The sequence below is a fragment of the Anopheles ziemanni genome, chromosome 2, assembly GCF_943734765.1.
Source record: "Anopheles ziemanni chromosome 2, idAnoZiCoDA_A2_x.2, whole genome shotgun sequence".
In the NCBI taxonomy this organism is placed as follows: domain Eukaryota; kingdom Metazoa; phylum Arthropoda; class Insecta; order Diptera; family Culicidae; genus Anopheles; species Anopheles ziemanni.
In genome coordinates, this window is record NC_080705.1 from 73,379,577 (window position 1) to 73,405,266 (window position 25,690).

Consider the following 25,690-nt stretch of genomic DNA (forward strand, 5'->3'; position numbering starts at 1 on the left):
AGCGAGCGAGGAAGCGGAGCGGGGGAAAACAATCGGGATGTTTTGCCACAACAAGAATAGCTGCCCTTACCACCCGTGCCTCTTCCCGCCGCACAGTAGTCTAATAGCCAAAAGATGTTTCCAGCGGCTTTTTCTCCGTGTTCGGCGAAGACATTTATCGCAAGACAGTTGCCGAGCAGTTATTTTTAATGGCTAGGAAGTGCTCGTAGGAATTGGATGGTCGCACAAATTGTAAACGACACTCACCAGAGCCGGCGTGGGTGGTGAAAATCACTCGCTTTGGGGAAATCGAGGTGTTGGGGGAGATATTTTTCCTGTTAAATCATATTAACTGTTACGAACTGTTTTGTTTTATCCCCCCCGCTGGGACTTGTTAGGCAAACTAATTTATATCAACTCGCTCGGGGGTTGATAGGAAGGTTCAACAAGTAATGCCAACCAGCACACAATGTCATGTAGCCAATGCTGGCTTTTCACATCATCTGTTTGTTTGACGATAAAAACAAAATGCTTGAACTTCAATGAAATATCTTTTAAAATATTATAAACTAATTTTACTTCTTTTTAAGGGCAGAAAAGAACCTTTCTTCATCATTGCCGATTGTTTGTCTGCATGGTATTTAAAAAAAATATAAAGTTATACATAGATCACTAGTCATTCCTTTGAAAATAAAATTTTAATTATAAGGTTTGAGAAGAAATTTATCAACCAGTCAACTCAAACCCATTTTTACTCGATTTGTTCTTTTTTGTAACTGTATGTACTTTCCAATATTCTGTATTCTTCAGAGTGTGACGTGACAACAGAAAAGATCGCAAATCTCAGCAGCATAAATTGTGATTTTCAATTTGCTCAAAGTAACGCCATCGCCATGAGAAGTCCCATCGAAAGAAGACTTCATTTTTTTTTATGTAATCCCATGATAAAGACAAACAGCGCCATCATCATCGGTGACAGCACGTATCCAGGATATATATTGGTGGCAGCAGCCTTAACAACCTTCGTCATCAGCCATTCCCAATTAAATCTACTGTAAAATGACACGTACTATCAGCTCCCTCCCCGAACCCCTTACACCTTCCCGCTGTACCTTCCAGCCTGTAAGGACGACGATACACACGCCTCACCTATGGCAGTTGGTAAGCTTAGAAACCAAGGGGTTGATTTATTTCGCAAGCGAACCGGGCACCGCGTCAAGAGCCGACACCCCAGCGCCATCGGTTCTTCACCCAGATGGCCGCCAGGAAGCGCCGGGACGGTGCAGGAAGGTGAAACAATATGCAAACCATGCTCTCGACTCGTCCGAACCAACCGACATCGTTGTAGTGTGCATGGTGCATGCAGGCAAGCGGTTGTATGTGTGTGTGTGTGTGTGTGTGTGTGTGAGCAAGGCCACAAAACCAGTCCCAATGACACTTTGTGCATCGTTCCCGCTCACTCGCACTCAGTTTTCTCCCCATCGTATATGTGTGTGTATATGTTTTATTTTCTTTCTTTTAGTCATCTTTTTGGAATATATACTCATCGCACATCCACTTCAAACAATCAACCTTTTGAGAAGAGGATTCGTGTAACAAGCTTAGCTTTTATCCTTTTTCCCTCTTACTCCTCCCCCTACTCCCACCCCACCCGATGCCACCGCCCGGTTTCCGGTACTTCAGTGCACTTGGTGCAAGGACGAGGACTTGGTTGGTTATCGTTGCCACACGGCGCAGCCATCGTCCCTATCGGCCGCGAACAAAGGCCGACCCGAGAAAGGACACTTTTACCGCTCCACCCCTTGCCACCCACCTCCCTTAAAAGGTACAGAGATGTTTCCGAGTTCCGGCGATCCTCACGGCGTTGCAGTGAGTGCTGCAATCAGTGTTCGCGAGCCGTTCGGAGTCAGATGTTGGATGTTGGTTGTTGCCGTCGGATCATCCCTGTAAAGACGCAAGGGATCGTTGGTGAAGAGTCCTTCCGTGTGTGTGTGTGACGGGGGGAGGGGGGGGGGGGGGGGATTGGAAATCGGTGCGGGGAGGAAATGGTTGATCTCGGTCAAAAGAAACACCCCGATTCTTGCCCGAGTGGATGATGATGTTGATGACAAGGAGGAGACGACGCAAAACTTACACTCACACTGCAACAATACTCGCTCCTTCACCCAACGGTACCTGCCTGCCTCCGTTCCGCTGGCGAAAAGCGAAAGAAAAATCAAAAGAATTTCGTTTCCGAGGCCAATCGGCAGCGAGCGGCTCTTCACTGACTCGGAACAAAAACAAGGAAGCTGCAGTTGCAACCCGTACGTTTGGGTTTGGGGTTTGCGAGACCAAAACGAAAAAAAAACTGGAGCACAAAAATCGCAGAGAGCTAGCATAAAACACAAATCTTCCTGTGTCAGCAGGCACCGCACAACCCGTCCGAACGAGCAACCGGGAGGACGGAAAAACCGGCGGGTCGGATAAATATAAGGGAGGGGGAAAAGAAATGCTTAGAATGCAAATATCAGCATCCCTTTTGGAATGATGGCTGCCACGAGGACGTCCCGGAAGCGCCCGTTTGGAGGGGATTGCATTCAACCGTTTCCACGAGGGGATTTTGTGTTTGCTCGCCGTCCGGCTGTGGAGTACGATTACAAGGGAAGCACAAAAAAAAGGGAAATTCTAGGCCGGTTTATCGTTTCGAGAAAAGAATGCTGGTTCTGATGGATATCTTCGGCCAACTTGAGCCTGTAACATAAAAGCGGCTTACTATGATGAGAATACTCGGGCGCGTCTAAGTAGTTGTGAAATTAGCCACTACTGTCTTCAACGATTGCTTTGTTCTCTCGGGATTTCCTTTCTTATCATGTTCCACTTTTATGCAGTTCGTTCTAATTATTTATTCTTTTCTGGTAGAATAAGGATTTAAAACAACACTTTAAAAATCTCTGATCAACCTTCTACTATATTTTAGTTTAATTTGGTAAGACGATATGATTTTCTCAGTTGCATAGAAGTGGAATTAGGTTCACTGTATGCGTTGTAGGTAAGAGATCCCCAAAAAGCAATGTCAGTATCGTTGATTATTGTCGGCTAACATAAACTAACACTGACAACGTCCACCGTCCTCTTTAGAGGCATGCCATGTAAAATGCACCTTATTCTGTTCTCGTGTGTTCTACTTGCCAAACTTTTAACCCAATAAAACCCATCCCATCGACGGCGATGTCGAAACATCGCCGAACACACATGAGCCTGAGCAAGCGAAATCGTTTTCGACATCATACTACCTCTGTGGGACCTCATCGACGACCCACATAAAAGGGGGGGCCCTACTCGAACACGCTGCATGACATTCCGGAGTACGTCCTTCTGAAACGAGGTTCAAAAAAGATGGCCGCAAGTCATCGTAACGGCCCGTACGTGCGCTAATGGTGATACATACTTTAAAAGCAATAATTATAATGATCATAAACATTAAAATGATTTAGTTTATTTATGTTCTATCTAATATTGGGCAAGGGAAGTTTCGGTTCTCGGCTGCGGCACCCACTTTGCGAAGTCTACCGTGGGCCCCCCGCAACATAATGGGACGTTCTTGCGTCCGCGAAAATGGTTTTCACCATGGTGCTAGCTTTTCCCGAAGTACCGTTAAAAAGGTAACAAAGCACGGGCAAGTGGGAGGAGGATGAGCATGGTGGTGGTGGTGTGTGATGATAGAACTACAATGTGCAGGTGAATCGTGGCTACACGACTTCCGATTGAGGCTTAGTAAGTAGTACATGGGTGGAAAACATGAACTTCATAATTTTCACTGGAGTAACAGGGAAAAACGGTTTTCGAAGCTAAAAGAAAGTTATATGTTTTGTGATATGGAAAAGTAGTATATTCCAATGGTTGAAGCGAGTTAAGTGACTTGAAAAATTAATATTTCTCTCAATATCATTCCTTTTTAACAATTTCATTGCAATTTTCATTACAAATCAAAACATAAATAAAAGAATTGCATCCCAAACCTTCCAAAAATGCAATGATTGCTGGTTTTAATTGAACAGCTTCGGTGACAGTAGTGTTTACATCGGCAAAGCCATACACAGATCCACGAAACAAAACGAAAGTAATCGGAACAAATGTGAACCAAAGCAAATCCACCTGGCTCAACATTCGGCGCCACCCGGCCCCGTACACCCTCGAGGGTGTCATTCGTTTAGCGTGCGCTATGTGGACTCGACCATTCATTTTCACTCATCTCTTCCGGCGAACATGCGAGATTTTGTTACACTTTGCATGTTGCCATATGCCTTACGTGCAACCCCGTTTTGAAGCGGTGTTCACTTTCGTGCGGGCATATTGTCAACCGGAGGTGGGGCAAACGTCGTCGGCGAGGACGGTGTGGAGCGGTAGAGATGCTTTATGAATTTTTAAATAGTCTTATTTATGTGCAGGTCGTTGGACCAGCTCTCGCTTCGCACGGTTCACCGTTTCCGGATGGAGAACGATGGGGAGGAAGAAGGGAAAGGAAAAAAGCCACCATCACCAGGACCACAATGAACAGCGCGTCGCAACCACCCTCCCCCCCCCCCCCCCCCCCCCAATCCGTGGTTAAAGATGGCTCGAAAAGGGCCCTCCCCTTTCGCGAACCCACACACCAAGGTGGCAGAAGAGTTTGAGCTTTTAATCTTGGTTGGTTAACGCTCTTGCACTTTTCCTTTTCAACATGTTTCGCGCAAGCCCGACTCGGATGGCATCCTTTCCCGGCTTGCAACCATGGACATAACATTGGGCTGCTCGAGTGGGTTGTGCGACTATGGGAGGTTTGGTTTTTTTTTCCATACACTCCCTCATTTAACACTGACGGCCCGGCAATGTCGGAGCCTTGTTCATGCCTTGTTTCTCTTTTCCCGGTGACGCCTCTTAAAAATGTTGCTGGCCCCGTCCGGTCTGCGCTACAAATCCCGAAGATAATCGCTAAGCACACGGTCGAGTGGCAATGGTTGGGTTAAGGTTTCGTCCTCTTTCGGTGGTTTTTTCGTAGCCCAAACGGGTACCGGTCCTCCGTGTCTATCCTCGCAGCCCACGTTGACGATCCCATTTGACGATGGCTTTCGAGGAAAGCCGCAAAGAACGGTCCCGCTGATGCCGACCACCCGTCAAATGTTAATCTTTTTAAGTAGCACTCTCGTGAGCTCGCTCATGTGCAAAACTCGGCTTGGGAGGTTTTTAATGTAGCGCTTCACCCAAATTTTCGTCGAACGGAGCACTTTCATCTGCAGCATGGGAGAGCTTTTTTTTCCCCCGATGAGTTGATCCTTCAAAATTTTCGAATTTCAAACGGCACGATTTTCACCCGCAGAAACGGATAAATCGTCTTAATCCTTCCACCTACCCTTCAGGTCGTTTAATCAACTTCCAATAGCAGATCATCTTCGCGATACCAGCAGTCGGTACGAATCAATTATCGTGTGCTGTTTCAATATTGATTTTTAATTCCATTTCTACTCTCCTCCTCGGGTGCTCGAAACCTTTCATCAGACTTTACCTTATTCTTCTCCCGCGACGGTGGTCGTAAAATTTGCACTCGCTTTTTCCAATTGTTTCGTGTAACTTGTGCATGCGGCATGTGCGCTGGCAAAATCGGCTAATCCTTGCAGCGATCGAAGTATCCAGCTCCGTTCCGCAGATGAATGGGGCGCTCCGGAAAATAAAGGGCTAATACCATTTATCTGCTGGCTCAAACAACCGAACACTACTACTCGGCAGCCGCTCATCAGCTGGATTGTGCGCGGGAGGTTTTGGTTTTTTTTCGTGTTTGAACCTTAGATTTTTCCCTAGCGCACACCACGCCGTCGTTCGCTGGAGCGGCAAAGTCAATATTTGCCCAGCTCGTGCAAGTTGGTCGAAAATCGAAATGAAATACGAGTCATTCACATCCACGATCGCACTTTTGCGGCCAATCGAACTAACCGGTGGATCGAATTGTGGGAATAAAGGATTTTCTTTTCCTTTGCCCACACAAGCTTTCGATTATGCTGTGAAACTATGTAAATGGAGGAAAATCGACTAGTGGTGAACGCAAATAGTGGTCTGTAGAAAATTTGATTGAGGTTTTTCCTTCTTACTTTTGTACTCAAACAAAAGAAATTTTAGACGCGCAATGGATGCACAATGAGTCACGGAAATTGGACTCTTTTTCAATTCACATTAAATACTCGTGAAATTTCAGTCAATTTGTTATATTAAATTTTTACTACCAAACTAAGCTCTTGATCGATAACTTAAGAAAGTATATCTAAAACTTAAAAAAGTATATCTAACATGAATCTCTTTGCATAATTTATATTACTTTCGAGAACTATTTAAGTGGAGCAAAAAAAACCTAAATGATGCCAAAAAATTATCTTATGTGAGTTAAAATAAAACCCACCACTCATACAATCTCTTGTTTATTATCCTGCCCTCGGTTGGCATATGAAAGCATCCCTACACAGGCACCGCTTTTGTTCGATCTTCTCTTCGTTTTAGTGGCTGTGTGTTGCGAGGGGTAAAATTATATCATAAAAATTGATTTCAAAAATCCGACTCGCGGGAGCAACGCCGGAAATCCATACGACACCATCAAACGACTGTACAAGTGGCAATAAAACAGTGGTCGATGTGTGTGGTTCACTTCCTGCATGACGTTTCGCACCGTTAGAGAGCGAGACCGGGTCCTCTTCCTTCCCTCGGCACAATCCGTCGCATTTTCCGCTGCACAAAGAAACCCAACCAATCCAACAATGATTGGCCTTCTGGCCTCTCTTTGTTCCCGGGAAAGAGCTTCGAACTTTCCGCTCCCCCCGCGGGGAAGGAAAACTCTACGCCCCGGGGCTACAGTTTTTACCCTTGTAATAGCGATGCCTGTACAATGCGAACATTGAACACAGAGCCTGCCACCCCCGCCACACCACCAGAACATCTATAACAACAATACGACAAGCAACGATAGTGACACCGGGTGAAGAAATCATTGCAAATAGTTCCGAGAGTGATGTCGAGCTAACGGGTAGACAGGAAAGAAGGGAGGGGGAGAGAGAGAGAGGAAAGGAAACAATACCCACTTGTGAGACCCTTGTGTGCTCATATCTGGCCTGACGCAAATGTGCAATAATATATGCAAATAAAATGATTCAATAAAATAAAATAAGAAACTATACCCCGGATCGTCAATGACGACGTCGACAACAACCAACATGATGGAGACGCCTGGTGCCGTGAAGGAGGCCTCGTGGCGGGGAGTTTGGTGATGTCGAACCATGTTCGTCTAGTGCCAGGTTTCAATGCAAAAGAGGAAAAGAGCACGGGTTTTGCAAACCGCATGCGAATGCGTATGACTTTTCTTCTTGTAAAACTTTGCATTCGATTCATGGAAAGCCGGGCTCACTTGCGGGACGTTATGTTTTTGCAGGAAGCGTTGCTGTTCGGGTCGCACAACACACACTTTCCTAGAAACCACAAGCTTCAAGTTGACAAGACAGAGAGAGAAGGCATACAAAATTCCCATCTCGATAGTTCTCGGGCAGTAGCACTAGGAAAACTTGTTACTTCGGGTACGGGTTTTCACTTACAAAAACTACCGCCTAGTTGGGAAAGGAGCGTTGAGCCGTTTGGATCAGCGGGCGAACGGAAAACGCAAATCGTCCCAATTATTTCGCACATTATCGTACAACATTGCGAACAAACGGGCGTCGTAAAAAACCGTTAACAGAACGGGTACGAACGTAGCATACATTCGAAGTACCCCCATTGCGTGGTTCGCCAAGCCGATTTGTGACACACCAACAAAACACACACACTCACATATATACGGATGGGATGCCTCAAGGAGCAAGGACGATATTTTCCATTCTCAGAGCACGCTCGGTGGATTTCATGCAGCGATCTGCATACATTAAGTGTGTCTCGAATGTGCGGCTGGGAATGTAGTTTTGCCATGTTTACGGCCATTTGAAACAACATAATGCCGGGCTGCTTTCGGTGGCGATGCGCTTGGAATTCAATTCCGCACAAGAAAAAACAAAAAACCTTTTGCCATCGTCGTTACTTGTTGAAGATCCACCAGGCACCATTCGTTTTTATCTTCGGTCGTATTTATTCCGCTTTGTCTATCTCCGGAGCAGATTTAAGAGCATAAACAGTATGGGACAATTGTTCGATGCTTAAGAGGAAATACTTTTTTTTTCTATATTGTTCTGAGCCGGAAGGGGATGGCGTTAGATTTCGTTTCGGCAAGAACGGTTTGCGAAGCGAAAGGAATTATTTCCATACCGACAACCGCGCGCAATCAAACCGTCTCCGATTTGCATGTCAAGTGGCGATGAAAGAGAAAACAGAACATAAATCCACCAACCGGCAAACCGGTGTGGGTGCGGTGCAAAGGAATCACACATTCTCCCCCCGACGAAGAAACGCAAACGGCCGGAAGTACGGCGTCTCGATGGTGCGAAACCGACAAACGCTCCGACCGACGACAGAATCAATCGAGCGTGACATCGGATTTAATTAATGAGTTTTGAAAATTCATTTCTCCTTTCGCTTAATTTGCATTTCCTCCGACCGTCCGGGTTTGCGGTTGGTTAGGCCGTTAACGTTCTAGAATCACGGACCATTTTTTTTCTTCATTTCCTACCGTTACCATTTTAGCCAAAGTCAGTCTTACAGCAACTTTTGCTCCAACACAAGAACGGAACTTCTACTTTACCGACCGCGAAAGGCCTGAAACAAGGAACCTTCGAGTGCAAACATGCATGCCACAGACGACGGGTATCGAAGGAAACCATCGAGCAGGACCTTGGCAACCCGGCGTGACTCGCGAGCGCACCGGAAAAGCCTTTATCCGGCCATCTAATGGGAAACCGCAATAAATTCGGACGACAATTCCATGCCGAGCTTCTCCGTTCCAATCGCTTCATATGCCGTTAATATGCCCGTATTTTCCAACGCTTCACCGAAACGACATTAGACGACGATGACGATGATGATGATGATGATGGTGATGATGATCGAACCAAGATTCGACGACGAAACGGAGCAGCTGGAAGCGATCCATTCTTCGCTCAAGTGTAAAGCTATTGCGAGTTTTCGAGACGGATAAAATGCAATGTGGGATAATGAGCGGGGAAGGAGGGGATTGAGTCGGGTGTGTGTGTGCCGTTAGCAACGTAGTGTTCGTTGGGCAGAAACGCATCTGCAGCAAAGCGCGTGTACGAAACATGAGCGCATATATTGGAAAGGATTTTACTTTCACACAATGGAAAACCCCGATGGAAAGATGGAAGCCGCGGAAAGCGGGCGTGGAAGGGTACGATTTTCCCTAAGACACGAACATTGAACCGCCAGCTGAGCAGCGTGCATGGCGCTTCGATTCAGAGATTCCGCTCCAGGAACATTGCCCATTTATGCTGGTTTATGTGGAACGAGCCGGAGAATCCAGCGAAGCGTATGTTGGGCGAAAGAAAAGCGCCCGATGGTAAGCGATGCATAAGGAAAACCATCGCCAATCCTGCGGTGGGGGGAATCTATAAAAAAGGGGGTGCAGGGAGGGTGCGGCACGGGGGGCGATAAATAGAGTGTAAATTGAGAAAATCAATTGCACATGAATTTAATCCGCAGCAAACGAGCACGTTTCACAAAACGCGCTCTCGGGCGAGAAATCCCCCGGGTCGTCGATGAAGACGCTGATCGTTCCGTCGACGTTTCTGCCTCCAACGATGGGGTGGTGTGGAGGGAAGGGAGGGGGGTTGAATGCAAGTCGACCGGTTTTGGGCTATTGTGATGGGAAATTGTTCAAATTCCGTTGCACACCCAACCCGAGCTTCAGACTGCTTGGAAATGTGTCGCTGGAGTGGAGCATATGTTCGAACGCTAGCGTTTTCACTCCTTTTATTTTCTCCCCACTCCCCCCTTGGTTTCTTGCCAAACTACCAAACAAAGATTCGACCGGAAGTGCATGCGATCCCGGCTCCAAACCTCCGGCACGAGGCGAGCGGGGAACAAATAAACATGTGCAGACTGAACAAACAACAACACGGGAATCAATAGACTTTTCGAGAGCATGCTGACTAACAAGTGTTTCTCTCGTAACTATTGTCTAACCGTTCCCACCTCCTCGCCAACGCCCGGCGCGGTTTTTCCCCCACCGAATCTCCGGCGTACGAAATGCCAGGCAAAAGTACGGTATTTTTCGTTCGATTGCACTTGACAAGTGGTGCAATATTATGGCGAACACTGGCAATCGAACCCGGTGCTCGACATCGGGCGTCGACGGTGACGGCAGCCATCGCGCACAATGGTGCGTGTGCAATGGCCCGGGAACACGAACGCCACCCAAAGACACGACCGCCGCTCATTGATCCGGCTTCGTTTCGGCAATCCGGTACCGGGAGGGATCGAAAATCCAAGGATTTCCCACCGAACGACAACAGGGGTATTTAGATTTGGCTTTGATTGTTTGCGTGTGCGGTTGTGTTGCGCACGTAAACTTTGCATATGCTTCGTGGGAAGGTTTGAGGTGTACGATAAGATTCTTTGTGCAAGTGAACGATGAGCGAAGTAAACGCTTCGGACGTGTTTCGCTCAAGAAAAGATTGACCTTTTGCCTACAAAACTCTTTAAATGTTGGGTAATAAATTACAATACGTGATTACCCTCTGGGGGGGGGGGGGGGGGGGCATTTTCTTCCCCTAAGCGGGAAGATAAAGTAACTGGTCGACTTTAAGCCGTTCATAAAAATAACCCTCTACACGGAACGTTCACCTGGCACACGAAGATAAAAGCCCAACGATAACCTCGGGGGAAAATGGCTAGAGAAGAATTCAGAGGGCAGCAGTGGAAAATGCAGGCAAAAAACTTTTCCCCCAAAACTGATATGAATTTAATTTTAGTTTCCTTAAACGCTATTAGCTATTTTCCGCACTTTGTCATTCGCGAAAAGCCCCGGGAACGTGTTTTTTGTGGCGAGCAGAGAGTTTTCCACCACCACCATGCCACCCTTCGCCATGAATTTTCGGGCTGTTTAATTTGACTTTTCGCTTTCGCCTGATGCAGCCCTTTTTTCTTCCCTTCCCTCTTTCTCTCTCTCACTCTCCCGGGAAGCTTATCAGCTAGCGTCACGTACGGTTTTGTGTTTGTCTTTTCCGCAACACGAGAGGGAGAAAGAATCCGGAGCTGAGGGGAGGTGTTGTGTGCGCTTAGTTTTTTCTCACCTGCGCTGGAAAACGCTGGAGTCTCTGTGGGAGAAAAGAATACGGGAAAAAAAACTGGATCCCAACAACCAAAGCCTAGGTGTGAAGGTGGAAAATCGCCCTCGGCATAATGTGTGGTGAAATGGAGAAAACTCTCCGTTAGCTTCCGCTAGTTCGGTCCTCGAGACACGGATGGCACTTTGCTTCGGTTATTTGAATCCCCCCGAGGGGGGAAGGCAACGGCGGACAAATAGGGTAAAGCCACACGGTCAATGTTGATCCCGAGCCCCTCGGCTGGATGGCGACTAACTTTTCCCAAACCTCCCTCGGGCGGGGGGCGGGGGGGGGGGGGGGGGGGGGTGGGGGGGCGGGGATGGCGACATCGACACGGAAAACACAACGGCCACCGTGGCCCCTCCTTTACGTCCACGTTTGGCCACGCCGGGTTTGTCATCCGGGCCGGGGGAAACTTAAAATACCTCCAGGGAATTTGTTTGGACAATTGGATGAATGCAAACTTCGCCAATCGCTTGGCCGTTGTGGCTGGCGAGTTGGAATATGTCCGGGTTTTTTTCTCTTTGTCACTGGAGAACAGTTTTTAAGCGGCAGAAAAAACCTCTGTCTTCCCACCCCGGCTGGATTATGTCAAGCAACTGTTCGCCCGTTTAGCTTCGAGCCAATCTGCGAAGCTGGAGATTTCTGGCTGATATCGAAATGATTAGCACATTTTCCCACAAAGCCGCTTCGCCCGGGGTGTACTTAAAGTGAACGGGGAAAAACTGGGCCCGTTACCGTACGTCCATTTATCTGCTCAAATGAGCGAAACGTGGAGGCAAACAGCAACAACCGTCTGTCCACCGCAACTTCCCAATTTGGGGACCTTAAACCTCACGACAAAAGCTTAAGTAGAAAAGTTTTCCACTGACAAGGATTTCCCGTAGTAGACGACCCCGAAGCATAGCCCTCAGCTTCTCCCCCTTACAGGGACACAGTTGTGCGAGTCGAGCGGGGTAATCTTACCGGAACCTTTCACGGAATCGCTTGCAGGAGAAAACTGGCGGAGAAGAAAAAAAAAACACGAAGGAAAATCGAAAACTTACCGGTCCAAATTGTTCGAAGTAGCTTTTGACGTCCTCCAGCGTGGTAGGCGCGGATAGTCCTCCCACGAATATTTTCTTCGTTCTCGTCACCATCTGCACGCCGACGAGGGGGGGCGGAAGAGAGGAAGAAGAAAGAAAAAAGGAATTAATTGAAACGGTCGTTGTGTGGAAAATGCGGCATCGCATGGCGGCTGGTTAAACGGGAAAAATATAAGCGAATAAGCACGTAAACGGTCACGATTGATGGTCACTAAATGATTGGGAAGATGTGTAAGCCGTGTGGCCATGGAAATGGGTCGGCAATTTTGCCCTTGTGCCGAGGAAGCGCGGTGGAGGAAAATGAAAAAAAAAACGCAAACGCAAAGGAAAGCGCCAGCAATGATAAGACATACCGATGAAATCGAAACGATGCGATTTACCCGTGACCATGGACAAGTCGGGGGGTTTTTTGGCCCCGAAGGTTATTTATGGTCGTCTTCGTTTTGTGCTGCTATTCACAGATTTTCCCCTTCCTATTGCCGGTTCCCGGGGCGAAGCACATAAATGCCTGCCGAAGGAGCTGGCCGCACGGAAAGCGAGAACGATTATAAATTATCTTCAATTGCACCGATGGAACCGGGGGGCTGGACCGTATAAATACGAAACATATTTTTATTGAACAATCGTGACAGATAGACGCGATAGACCCGGAGTGACGATAAAGTGCTTTCGAGTGCCGTTGGCGAAGGAAAGAAAAGGGATTACGTCCCTTTCGAGGACCACTCGGTGGTTTTGCGGCCTCGAAATGCTTCGTGCAAATTTGCCGATACTCAAATGGATCGGAAGAAAAATGTCTCAAGACACGTCCGGGGGAAAATATAGAGCCCCACCAATCGGCGCCAAATCTGAGTGTGTGTGTGTGTGTGTGTGTGTGTGTGCGTGTACCGAAGAGCTGAAGGAGCTAAACATCGTTCCAAGAGGCGAACGACAGGATCAAATGCGATTGAAAAAGCATTTTTCCGCACGCTGGGATATACGCCGAAAGAATGCTTTCCGCTCGGGAAGCGTAACCACACGTGGTCTTTGTCGTGGTGTGCGACAAAATCGTGGTGGGATTGGTATGAGGCGCGGAACCGGAAGGAATTTGCACGCTCCGTAAGTTGACTCCGAGGCGGTCGAGTCCAGGGCGTTTCGTTTCACACTTGTTAGCGATCCTATTGCCACCCTTGAAGCTCTCGGTCCTGGTGTCTATATACGTGTGTGTGTATGTGCGCCTTGGTCGGTGGGGCGGGCAGAGTAGTAAAAAGTTTTATGTCGCACAGTTGGGGCGCCACGTAATGGCCTCCGGGGCCTCCGGACAGAGAGACATTAGCAGAAGAAAATCATCGACCGAACGGGGGAAAAAAAGAGAAGGTGAAACGAAACAAAATTAGAAACGAATAAAGTTTCCCTCCTTTTCCGTGTCGAACTAATGTCACCGCGGGACGACGCACGCCTCGGAAACACATTTGGTAACTCGCGGCGGAATCTAATAAAAAGAAATGAGAAATTTACCAAACAAAATTACCAATATTGAAACGGAGCTAACCGCTTCCGACCCTTTTCCCTGCTGGCCGACTGAATAATTCATCGCCACGACGAAGAGGGAAGCTGCCTTACCGCACGGAAGTGGCACTCCGCCTTCGGAGTACGGCGGGTTTTATTCAGTCCCTTTGCCGGTTGCGGAACAGATGCTACTGGCGACACTTTCGTCCACGTTGGAAAAGGAACTTCGAGGAGGAGCACCGACCGAGAAGGTGGGGTTTGACCATGAACTTGCCCGACGCTAAAGGAATGGAAAGTTTGATGTTGTCGACATGGGAAGTGGGTGTATACATTTCTTTTTTCCACTCACTACAAAAATCCGTCGGAAGACGTTAAGGCTGTAGCATGTGTGTCATTTCCCACGGATCCGAAAAGGAAACGATGTAGTACAAGGTCGGTACGACACGAATGGAATGATTCGGGGTCCTTTTGTGGCCTTGTAATGTCATAGACAATTTTTTTGGGTCTAAGGAAGAAAACGAGGTCGACGTTATTAACAATGAATCGAAGCCAGAATGTGTTTCAGGAACAACTGTCAACGATGGAATTTTCTTCGCAGCATTTCGTCAAGGACTAAAGTAAAGCTTCTTCCAGATTTAAAGATTCCAGTATAGGAATTGCTTAACTTTGTCTGATGCAAAAGATTTTTCATCCGTCATAGAATAGCATACCACTCAAATAAACGATGTAAACGTAATTTGGAAGCAGTTTTTCCAAGCTGTTTTAATTAAAAAGCCTTCGGATTGACACATGCTAGCGAGCATCAAGCAATTTCCGAAGGGACACCCTGCACACGTCCGACATGCGCGATGGACGCGAACGATATTAACAAATTAAGTTGCAAGAGCAATTTTCAATCAGCCGGTAAAGCTTCCTTTTTCCCCTCATAACCCTCTTCCACATCCAGACGAGAGGCCACGAAAAGCAAAGTAAACATATGCTCCTAGGCATGCGCAAAAGAAAATCGGCAATGCCATCCAGCGCACATGGACAGGAAACTCCCAACGGTGCATCCATTCCGTCATCCGATCGACATCTCCGGTGGATGCTAATTGAATTTTGTTCCTTGAACAACCCTTGCCCCACCCCCCGTCCGTCCCAGTGGAAGTCGGTCCACTAAGCAAATGGGCATCTGGAGGCTCGTAATTGCCTCCGGGTCCACGGTGGCAATGGTGGCGATGGTGGATGGCACCAAACGGCACGGCAGATGTCAGCCGACTAACGAGCAAATGGCAATTCTCGCGTGGATCAATCGGGAAATTACTCCCGGCTATCACCTTAGCAATTATCGCATCGTGCTCCGAGGTGTGGGACTGACCGGGTAAAATTCCGGACCCAGGATTGGATGAGGGAGGAGGGGGAGGGGGTGCCAGCGACGCCTCTGAAGAGTAAGAAATTCAATTCCGTGTTTGATTAATTCATTATTTTATTATCACATTATTTTATTAAATGGACATGTAATCAGCCGTGCGAGCGGCGCGTCCGTGTCCCGAAATCAACCAGCAAGCTGGCCACCATACGGTTGTGTACCACCCACTCCCCCCGTACACCCCGAGGGGAAGGACGGTGACAGCGGGATAAAACAAGATGGGCATGGGGAAAGCTCAAATACCGACACTCCAGGGAGGGCAAATTAGTGGAGTACTGATTGGCAAAATGGCGCACGGTTGTTGCCCCGCAGGATATCAAATGACATTGCGTGATTACGGGATGAATTTTACATCACATCGCTTTGCCGAGTCCCATGGCGAGCCGCTGCGCGGTAAGTGGATTGCAACAAAATGATGCACTTAAGTGGTGTGTTCGAATCACTGAAAGTGGACATAGGAATATCGTGGACTAATTTGAAGATATATCCAAATCATGCAGCCTTGCCTGATGGCTCTGCAAAGCCTTGAGTTGGTCAGTCGATTCTTGTTTACTTGCAGGAAGGAATTACGTACAGCTTTGAGATTTATTTTAGAATCTAATAAAGATTCCTAAAGTTTATGGAGTTACAAAAATGTTCAGCGTACAATGTTACACAGCTTGAAAGATCCTTAAAGTTCACGGCAAAAGTGTGATATTTAACGCCCGAGATTTATCTAGCTGAGACTCAAAATACTCAAAGTGCAATTTTCCACCTTTTCACTGCTCTTCGCAGGTCACGCACGAAGCTGGCGTATTTTTAAAGTAAAATTATTTTCCTTTTACATAGCCTGCGTGAACGTGAGTGGAATTCGAACGAAATTTACCTTCATTGTTGCTTTACTGGAAGTGGTTTAAATGCGAAGGGAGAGGACATGCTTGGAAACCAAGAAGATAAACTGGCCACAAAGTAGCGTGATTGCTGGTCTTGATTCCTTGAAACTTTACCATGATTTTGTTTCAATCAGGAGTAGTATATCTTTGCTCTGTTAAGCGGAAAAACAACCTACAACCGCTGGGCAGAGTGATTAAACAATACCCAGATTGTAATCAATTTCGATTCAGCTTGGCCTACCGCTCGTGGTTCCCGTGTTAATTTATTCTCGATTCGCTTTCACTCCAAAATCAATTTAAAGTACAAGTGAAACAAAAAATCGATTTAAACTTGAAGGATGAAATGATCTTTCGTTCCTCCCTTTGGCGCTGCGGGACTGCACATGTTTCCGTTGGGGTAAAGTCTCGATCTTCTTGCTCCAAGATTTGCATACTGTAACGAACGAGAAGCCGCCAACGCGTTGCCCGGGACACGAACGTGCGCTGAGTGTGTAATGATGCGTTTCCATGGCGGCTCTGGGAGGGAAATTCCACCCAAGCTTCCTTCACATCGGCTTCCAGTGCACCATAGCGACCTTTCAGTGTATGGGATCGATGGAAACGGAGAAGGACAAGACAAGTTTGAAAGCAACAAACAATCCAATTTCGAAGTGCAACCTACCGCCCGAAGGAGGAGACGTTGGAGGACTTGAGTTAAAAGTGGAGTCCAAAAGTCCGCGCACTGAAACTTGACCGTGCCGAAATGGCAGACACACGCACGCGCGCACACACATACACACAGAACCCAAATGAGAATGCTCGTCTGATGCCAAAGGGTTTGGTAGATAAAATTTTATTCCCACAGCTCCGCACATTTTCGATGCTGGCGCTGTTATGTCTCGGTTGGAGGATGGAGAAAAAGAGAGTAACGAAACTCCCGGTTGTGCCACAAGAGGGGAAAGAAAAAGGAAGGGACGGGGCAAACAAAAACATCTCCCTCTAAAAATCGGCAACATTTCAAGCGAAAGGGTAGGGCCAAACGGCAGAGCCGAGCATAACTTTCATTTACATATGTATGGTGAAATAGTTATGTGCCGTGTAGGCGCTGCGTGAACGTGAACTGCATACAAAATATGCTGCACGATGGTGGTATCCTCCTTCTTAAGTATGTGCAACTGGATCCTCGAGCCCCGGGCACAGTGCTGAAGCCCGGTGCCGGCTCGTGAAACGCTAACGAAATGAAATCACCTTCGTACACTTTCGGTCGGTTGGGTTAGCAAACGAAAGTGCGCTTTCATCGCCCCCGGAACCCGTTGACATGCAAACGAAATGGAACAAACTACGAAAAAAAAAAACGGGCCAACCGAGGCAAACGAGTTGTACTAAGTCGCACATTGCCATTCCGGCGTGCAGGAGCTATCTGCTGCCGGGCATGAATTCACGAAGAATATTCTAAATAACAACTGGCCTCTCTGCAATTTCGAGTCGAACGAGATGGAATGATTTATGGAATTGGTTTTCAATGGGTCTCAAAATGCGCATGAATAAGATGAACTGCATGAAAACTGCAGTATTTTTGAGAGTGCATAAATATTTTAAAGGATTACATTCGAATGCAATTTTATGTTACACAAAGTAGACTTCGATGATATTAAAAAAAAAATTACCTGTAATCCTTAAGACCTGCTGTCAAATCTTCATCCCACATTTTTGTGTATTAAATGGTTCGAAATGAAAATGCATTAAATATTCATCCCAAAACTACCGCCTGGCACTTTCAAAAGTGGGTTAATTGAATGGAGGTGTCGAAAATAAATAATCAAATTAGACCCGTTCAATGGCCGACCGGCAAAGACCAGCCCCAAAACCGACCGAGAAGGAAGACCTCCTCATGCTGGTGCTAAGGTGAAAAACGTGTTCGCATTTCAACCGATAACCAAGTACTTCGAACAGCCGACAAGTAGAAAAGAAAAAGGGGAAAACCGTTCGAACAGAAGCCCCCACGGAGCAAAAACGATGGATACGATATTTATAGTTATGTGATTTTTTATAAGGGTGAAATTGAAAAATAATAATTTAAAAATATCTTTATGAATACTTAATGGTGGTCGGGCCGTTTTGTGCAAGAGGGCACGTGCCGAGGAGAGGCAGCGGCACGAAAAGGCGGCCCAAGGACGTGATCAACAGGAACGATAGGGGGAAATGTGTTGGATGAATGAAAGGGAGGAAAACGCCTTGAATTGAAGATGAAAAATCGAAATTCGCGCGAAAGATGCCTGCGGAATAGGGAACCGAAAGGCTTACCCGTGTGCGGGTGGGGAAGGATTTCAATCGGAAAACCATGTTCCCGGCAACGAGCGAGATTTCCACAATACCAGATGGTTCTTCTCACTACGGCTTGCCGACCTTAATCCAGCGCGCTTTAAAGAAAGGCAAGGCCGAAACAAAACTACGCCGAAGACTATGAGCAAAGATGTATGCGGTGGATCGGCAAAGGAAAATGGCTCCTTCGTTGCTTCTTTTCCTGCACCAGACTAGCTTTAACCGTCCGATCACTAACCAAAGTTTCACCCTTCGTCTCATAACCGGGTACCCGGGTACCCACCAGAAGCGCGCTACAAAGTTGAGCGATTTTTGTGTAAGCATTGTCGATTTTCAACCGGCAATCGAAGTTGATGTTAAATGCTAAGAATGCTATAGTACTAGGTATTATCACATGACCAAATTTGTTTACTATATCCACTTTGATTTGTCATTCCGTAATTTGTCATGCAAGAACAGAAACGCGGGAAAATTAGGACTTCACTGATCCGTTGTATGTCAAACGGGAACAAAAAGGTGGGAAAAATAAAAGTTGATCAAATTTGTAGTCCATCAAACCGTTAAACAGGTGGTTTTTGAGTAACGGCTAAAAATTAAAGCACAAAAGATTGTTGGTTCTACCCACGCATGTTGTTGCATCAAGCTCCAAACGGTAAGGCGCTATTTCCTAGTAGTTTTCGTGGATGGCACCTACTCATTCCAAAAGTTGAAAAGATGATCGTATATTAATAAAAATTAACATTTTACAAGAGTGTATGTGAATGAAGAATTCGTTTCTGATTCATAAGAATCTGATGAGTGTCACAAAAAAGTAGACCTTCGAAGATTACTAGAATGCTATCCATTCTCGATACTTTCAAATTATTTTTCACTCCACAAATGATCGATACATAATACGCCATTCAAACAAGCAGGCTTAGTCATCCTATGATGCGTATAACCAAAAGAATGTAGGAAGAAACCATTAGGTACGGTCACACGAGACGAACCCTGCTCGAATTTGGACGCTCGGCGAACCTTTTCTTGAATGTGTTAGTGAATCGAGCAGAGTTCGCGAACCTTTTTCGAGCAGAAAAGGTTCACCGATTTTGGTGGATAGCACGAACCTTTGCCGCGAACCTTTTTGACGTTCCGTTCGATTTCCCCATTTGTTTACAATGCTTACTTTGATTTATTCTTACCAACTATCAATGAAACTACATCAAAGATTCGTTACGTGTGAACGCTATAAGGTTCGGCGAACCTTTTTTTGGCATTCGTTTGTAATAGTGTGCGAAAGGTTCGCCATCAAAGGTTCGTCTCGTGTGACCGTACCTATTGAAGTGGAAAGCAATTGATTTGGAAGAAATGTATGCTATCCTGGCTATTCGTCTATCTAGCGTCAACTACTCTAATACCGATAGTGCAGGAGATATGTGTAAGCCGTGGTCATATCCACTATATCGTGCAGTAATATTCATCAATCAGTTTAGTATCATAATGCGTTTTGTCCGATTCGATGATGCGAATACTCATGCCCAGCGCATTGAAGATGACAAAGCTGCTCCGATACGCCATATATGGGCTATACTAAATAGTAATTTGGCAAAAAATTATAAACCATCGGAGTACTTAGCAGTCGGCTAGCAGCTTTTCCCGTACCGTGGACGAACCAGGTTTACACAATACATACTTTACAAATCAGCCAAATATGGGATTAAAGTCTGGTGGATTTGTGACGCTGTGAATTCGTATCCTCTCAATGGCTAGATTTACACTGGGTAATCGAATGCTGGTCGTGGAAAGAACGTTGGGAAGAGAATTGTTAAGGATTTAGTCGCTTGTTATAAAGGGTCAGAAACGTAACAATGGATTTTTTTCACTTCGTTGCCATTAGCCAAATGTTTACTGTCCTGGACCCTAACCATTGTTGGTACTTTGGAAAAAATAAGCCATTTATACCACCTTCCATGATAGGTTTGAAACAACGTGAAGAATTATCTACTTTGTTCGGCTTCAATGAAAAATTTACCATGTGCAGCTACATGCCAAAAAAGAAAAAAACCGTGATCATGCTATCCTCAATGCACCTGGAAGCGAAAATTGGTGATGGAGAATAGAAAAAAACAGGAATAATTGATTAACTGGTCAAAAGCTGGAGTGGACACCATGGACAGTATGCTTGGTAGATATACTACAAAAGATCTATTCAAAGTCGCTTGATTTGCATCTTATATATTATATTATATTATGAAAACAACAAATCAATAAAGCAGTACATGTGAGCAGTGCACAATTTTATTTGCGAATACGTATATGTGGAATAAAATGTTTTATAGTATAAAAACTATATTCTATCTACTTCTGCATTTGTTGCCAAATCAGCGAATGATGAGTTTATCCATTACTCATCGATCAGCTGATAGCTCTCGAAAGTATTTAAGGTTTAAGTCCTAAATAAAAAAGTTAAAAGTTACTAAGCGGTTTAGTAAGACTTAGTTTTTTAACAGCATTGTTTATAATTAAAATTGCTAAAAGGCCTGAAAGACAATACAATTTATTATATTTGATGTATTCAGAAGACAAATTACAGGCATTCGCGGATAAACGGTATATTATTGTCCATAAACCTAGCATTCATACCTAAGTGATGTGATGGGTACCCGGGTACCCGGTTATTGTATGGAGGAAGTTTTGTTTAATCACTTATAACTATTATTGAGTTATTAAGTACTATGCACGGTGTTCCAAATTAAGTGCAAAAAGCCTTCATTTCTGGGGATCTAAAGTGGCGTAAAACGATTCGGAAGAAAAGTTACAAAATTCTCCCATGGAAGCTGAAATGGGTACCCGGGTACCCGGTTATTGATCGGACGGTTAAAGCATAAGGCCTCCATGCCCATCCCGGCCGCCGCCGGTCGGAACGAACGGAGTGGAAATTCATATTGTATTTATAATAATGCCATGCTCAGGGATTTGGATGATGAAATGAAACGAAAGCGTCCGGGCTGCGCAGCGTGCGGGCCTCTCTTTTGCGTACTTTTGGGAAAGCTCCTTAAGAAGGCGCGTGCGAACAAAAGTCAGTTCGCGGGAGGGAAATACTTGGCCCATGGAAAAGAAAAGAATCTTATCCTTACAACCGGCACAGACTGTACTTCTTAAGCTCGCTCGCTTCCTCTCCAGAACGCCACTGCACACAGCCAAACACACACACACACACACACACGTACACACTTTCACAATGGCCAATGAGGCCGAAGAAAGTGGCTGTTTTAGTGCTTCGGCTTTTGCCTCAACGATGTACCTACACTTTGCGCCGGCGAAAATCGACGAGTCTCCCGGCTTTTGGGGTACCGATGCCGTTTCAAGAAGTTTTCAGCGAAGCAGCTTGAGATTGGCTTTCGACTGGCGTTCGAAGGTTGAGGCTCCATTGTTGAGATTTTCACTTTCACGAGCGTTTCAAGCTGACGTCGTACGTACGGTTCCCGGGTGAATGAAGAGCTTGAAGTTCATTTGGCCAAAATGTAGTCTATAAGAGGCTCCCCTCGTTCACGAGTTGACGTTTCCGAGAAAGTGGACGCACTTGAACTTTAAGCGCTAGAAACAATTCTCAAAGCCTACTTGTGCCTGTTTCCACCGGCCGATGGAATCAAAAATCCCTCGGAATGGGCTACTACTTTTTAACGTTTCTTAAATCTTGTTTTTTTGCTTTTGAAGGGATTATTCTTTCGGTGTTTCAGAAATTGATTTTAAACTTTCACAAATCCATTTGACTGCTCGATAGGAAATAAATTATTTCTATCTGAGTAAATTGTTTTTATTTTTTGATTCATTCATTTCAATTTCGAAAAGTACACGCACTTGGCTGACCTCTCCCCCAGGATGTGATGGTAGCCCGCAGTACGTCAAAAAAGGGAAAACATCAGGTGCCACCGAAGGCAGCGCGCTCCATTACCCACCCTTTCATATTTTCCTTTTATTATCATCATTTTTCGTTCACTTCCGTCGTTTTGTTGTTGCCCCGCCACATTTATTTTAACTTCGACGAAATTGCAGTCCGGTTTGGTATCAATTTTCCGCTTGTTAATTTGATGAAAACGATCGAGCTTGCACATTTTTATACGCGCAGGTTTTGTTTTTTTCTCGTCGGTTCTACATACTTTGTACGGTCCGGGAGCGATTGCCAGCATCCAGCTCCAATCAGGCATGCGGCCTTTCGCTGAATCGCTTACCCAAACCCCTGGTGTGACAGTGTCGTAAAAATATTAATAAATAAAATCATCCCCGCCGATTGGGTTCGGGGTCGGCTGCAAATAAGTAACCCGATGTGGTAAAGAGTTTCAATCACGGCCGTCACCCATCCAACACCCGCGCTTCCCGCACTGTTTTCCCATTCCAGGCCCGGTTTTGCTTGTTTTTTGTTTTGCAGGGTGGATATTAAAGCTACTGCCACCTTAAAAACGGGCAGCGCAAACGAAAATATTTTATTTATGCCCACGGGAGCGGTACAAGTTTCCGTTAAAACGATATAAAAATCGAAATTTCCATCAATAAATTAACGCAAAATGAATGCGTAATTTGCTACCGGCGCCGGTCGCTCCGGTCTGGGGGTTTCGGCATGGGTTTTTATTTTTATTTTCCCGCCGCCCTTCCCACCAGTTAACGTGCTGCAGAGAAAAGGGTGGGGGGGGGGGGAGAGAACCCTTTCCAGTGGCAAGTAAATATGCGTTGCCTGTCAGCAAATTAACCGGTGTCTGTAGCAAAACGAGTCCGAAGTTAGAAAAGCTCAAACTCTCGGCAAAAAGAACGCGGAAGTGAACGGCGTACGAGCACAGTTTCGTCAGAAAGACAAACTTGTGGCCATAAAGTACCCCCCTGGTGGCTTCACACGGGAAGAGGACTGCGGTGCGGGCCATCGAAACGGACGTACAGGAAATAAAATATGACCGGCAGCATATAAAATATTTAAATTAACATATTTTCCAATCATAACAAAATTGAAACTGTATGAAAATGCACACGGTGAATGCTAATAATAAATAACAAAATATCTCATTCTGCGGCCGGTGAAAACGCGGGGCACATTCCACCCGCTTTTCCCCCGCAGTTCACCCGCCGTCCCCGGCTCGGCTGCGGTCGGCTTTCCAATTGCTCAACGCGCACGTATTATTTAGTGACGGCAGGAAAAGCCGTACAAGGGGGGGTAACGGTGGGACTCGGGTGGGAAAACTGGTGGAACACAATAAACGCAACATCGCTCAATCATATCGCATCACTTTCTTCTCATAAATGGACTCCCGCTCGTCCGTCCTGTGTATCCCAGGGTGTTTCTCCCTCTCTTTCGCTCAGCTCGTATTGCCACGTGCATCATTTTGGGCGCAATAACATCCTCGCACGAGGTGCCATACGCGATTTGCCACTCGTCTCCGCCGTGCATGTATGCATGCTATTTGCAATATAGGGCCCGTTTTATACTTTTTATTATTATTATTAGGCTACTCTATATCCTGCTGCTCGCATGCCTCGCGCCTTCAATTTTCCTTCAGTCATCTGACCAGTGCCATATTTCTGCTTACTGCATCATCACGATCACCACCGTTATCAACATCATCATCAACATCATCATCATCATCATCATCATCATCATCGTCATCATGGAAGGCAAACCAACACCACGGGACGATGGGTTCGAAATCTGAATTTAAATTGCGTCCACTGCACCACTCCGGTGATCAACTTTCCCTCCCCCCACCTCTTTCCAACCCACCCACCGGAATGTGTTCCCGGAAACCCTGTCGAGTCCAAAGTGGTACACACCCGCACTGACGAATGGACATTCGCGCGGTTGCCGAAATAACAGGAGCCGAAATAAATTATGCACCAAAATCGCGGTAGCCGACACCGGGTGTGCGTTCGTTTCGCGCTCGCTCCCGTTGCAAACTGCAATTTTACCGCGGCAAATATGCACACAACATCCCACGCACACCCGCTCCCCGGAACCTCTCCTCGGGCGGGACCGGCGCACGGATGCAGTTGCATCTGATCCAGCCGGGTTTCTTTTTTCAACAAAACCAACCCGTTGTGAGGAGGTGCGGTCCTGATGGAATCGGTGCTCGTCACCCGCTCGGAGGTGAGAGGGGGCCACATGAATATGCGCCCTTTCCTCGAACCTAGACGCGCCAACGCACGGGCGAGTCCAATTTCTAGCAGCTCACTCGAACGCGCATACCTGCCTGAGGTCGACTTCAAAACCGAAGCACCGAATTTCTCGAACTCGATGCCAAAGTGAACGCCAAACGCAGCCGCTTCGATGGGAAGGAAATGGGATCTTTTACTTCGATGTTTCCATCGGAAGGTGGTGCGATGTAACATTTTCACCTACAACTGGCGAGAAAGAGGACCGTAAGGCAACCATATATGGGTCGGTTTAGGCAGTGAATATTGGCAAAGTGTGTGTTAGAATAGTTTATTTTTTGACTAATGAAACTGTCTACGGATGTTTTCATTTTGTATATTTTGTTTTGTACAGAACTTGTTTGAAAAATACAAAAAATATGAAACTGTCACAGAAACCAGCTGTTGTAATTTACTATTTTACGTTTTGAACAACACTAGATTTATAAAAACCTTCTATAAAAAATTAAAACAAGAAACGTTAAAACAAAATATAATATGATTGATGTTGCAACCTTCCTCTACCAGATTGAAAACCAATTTATTGAAAATATTGTTTTCTGGAAAGTTAGACAATTATTTGTTTATTTTAAATTTATCTTTAATATGACTCATTCCTAAAGCTTCATATTTTGTCAACAATGTTATCGTAGTCAATGGTCTGTTTTCGTGAAGCTGCCATATATTACGGTGAAAAAAAGCTTTTCTTTCCTTTCTTCCAGGAACATCCTCAGACTGACCCATCTGTTACGACACTGAAAATGGGTTTCGCCCTTTCCAGCACAAAAGGTTCCCGGTCACAACCAAACCCTAAACCCGGCGGCATCCTCACCTCACGTCTCGTACAGAAAACGTGACGGAAAGGACACCATCTTGTCCCTTTCGGTATCGGGAGACCGAGTGTGGGGTTAATATTCGCCATCGCCGGAGCGTGAAGAGAAATTTTCACGGCTCACGTCAAGTTCGCGCCTGAGTTACATATTTAAATTTCAAATGAATTTAATGTCAAATAATTACTCGCTGCCTCTTCGCTTGCGTCGCTTCCACCGGGCCCTTGCGGCTGCTGCTTAACGATTCCTGTCACCGGCATGCGTCCCCGGAGCTCGATGGGACCTTTGAAAACCCGCGATACTGTTGGTGCGATTCGGATGT

The 25,690-nt window shown here is 46.0% G+C and overlaps 1 protein-coding gene across 3 annotated transcripts in view; it reads right to left on the reverse strand.

Annotated features, from left to right (window-relative positions):
• Positions 1–25,690, reverse strand: part of LOC131293161 (RNA-binding protein Musashi homolog Rbp6) — a 527,017-nt gene that overhangs the window by 164,566 nt on the left and 336,761 nt on the right. For all 3 annotated transcript variants that reach the window (XM_058321250.1, XM_058321243.1, XM_058321257.1), the window contains exon 6: positions 12,281–12,373. In XM_058321250.1, coding sequence (XP_058177233.1) covers positions 12,281–12,373 — 93 coding nt within the window. The remainder of the gene's footprint in view (positions 1–12,280; positions 12,374–25,690) is intronic.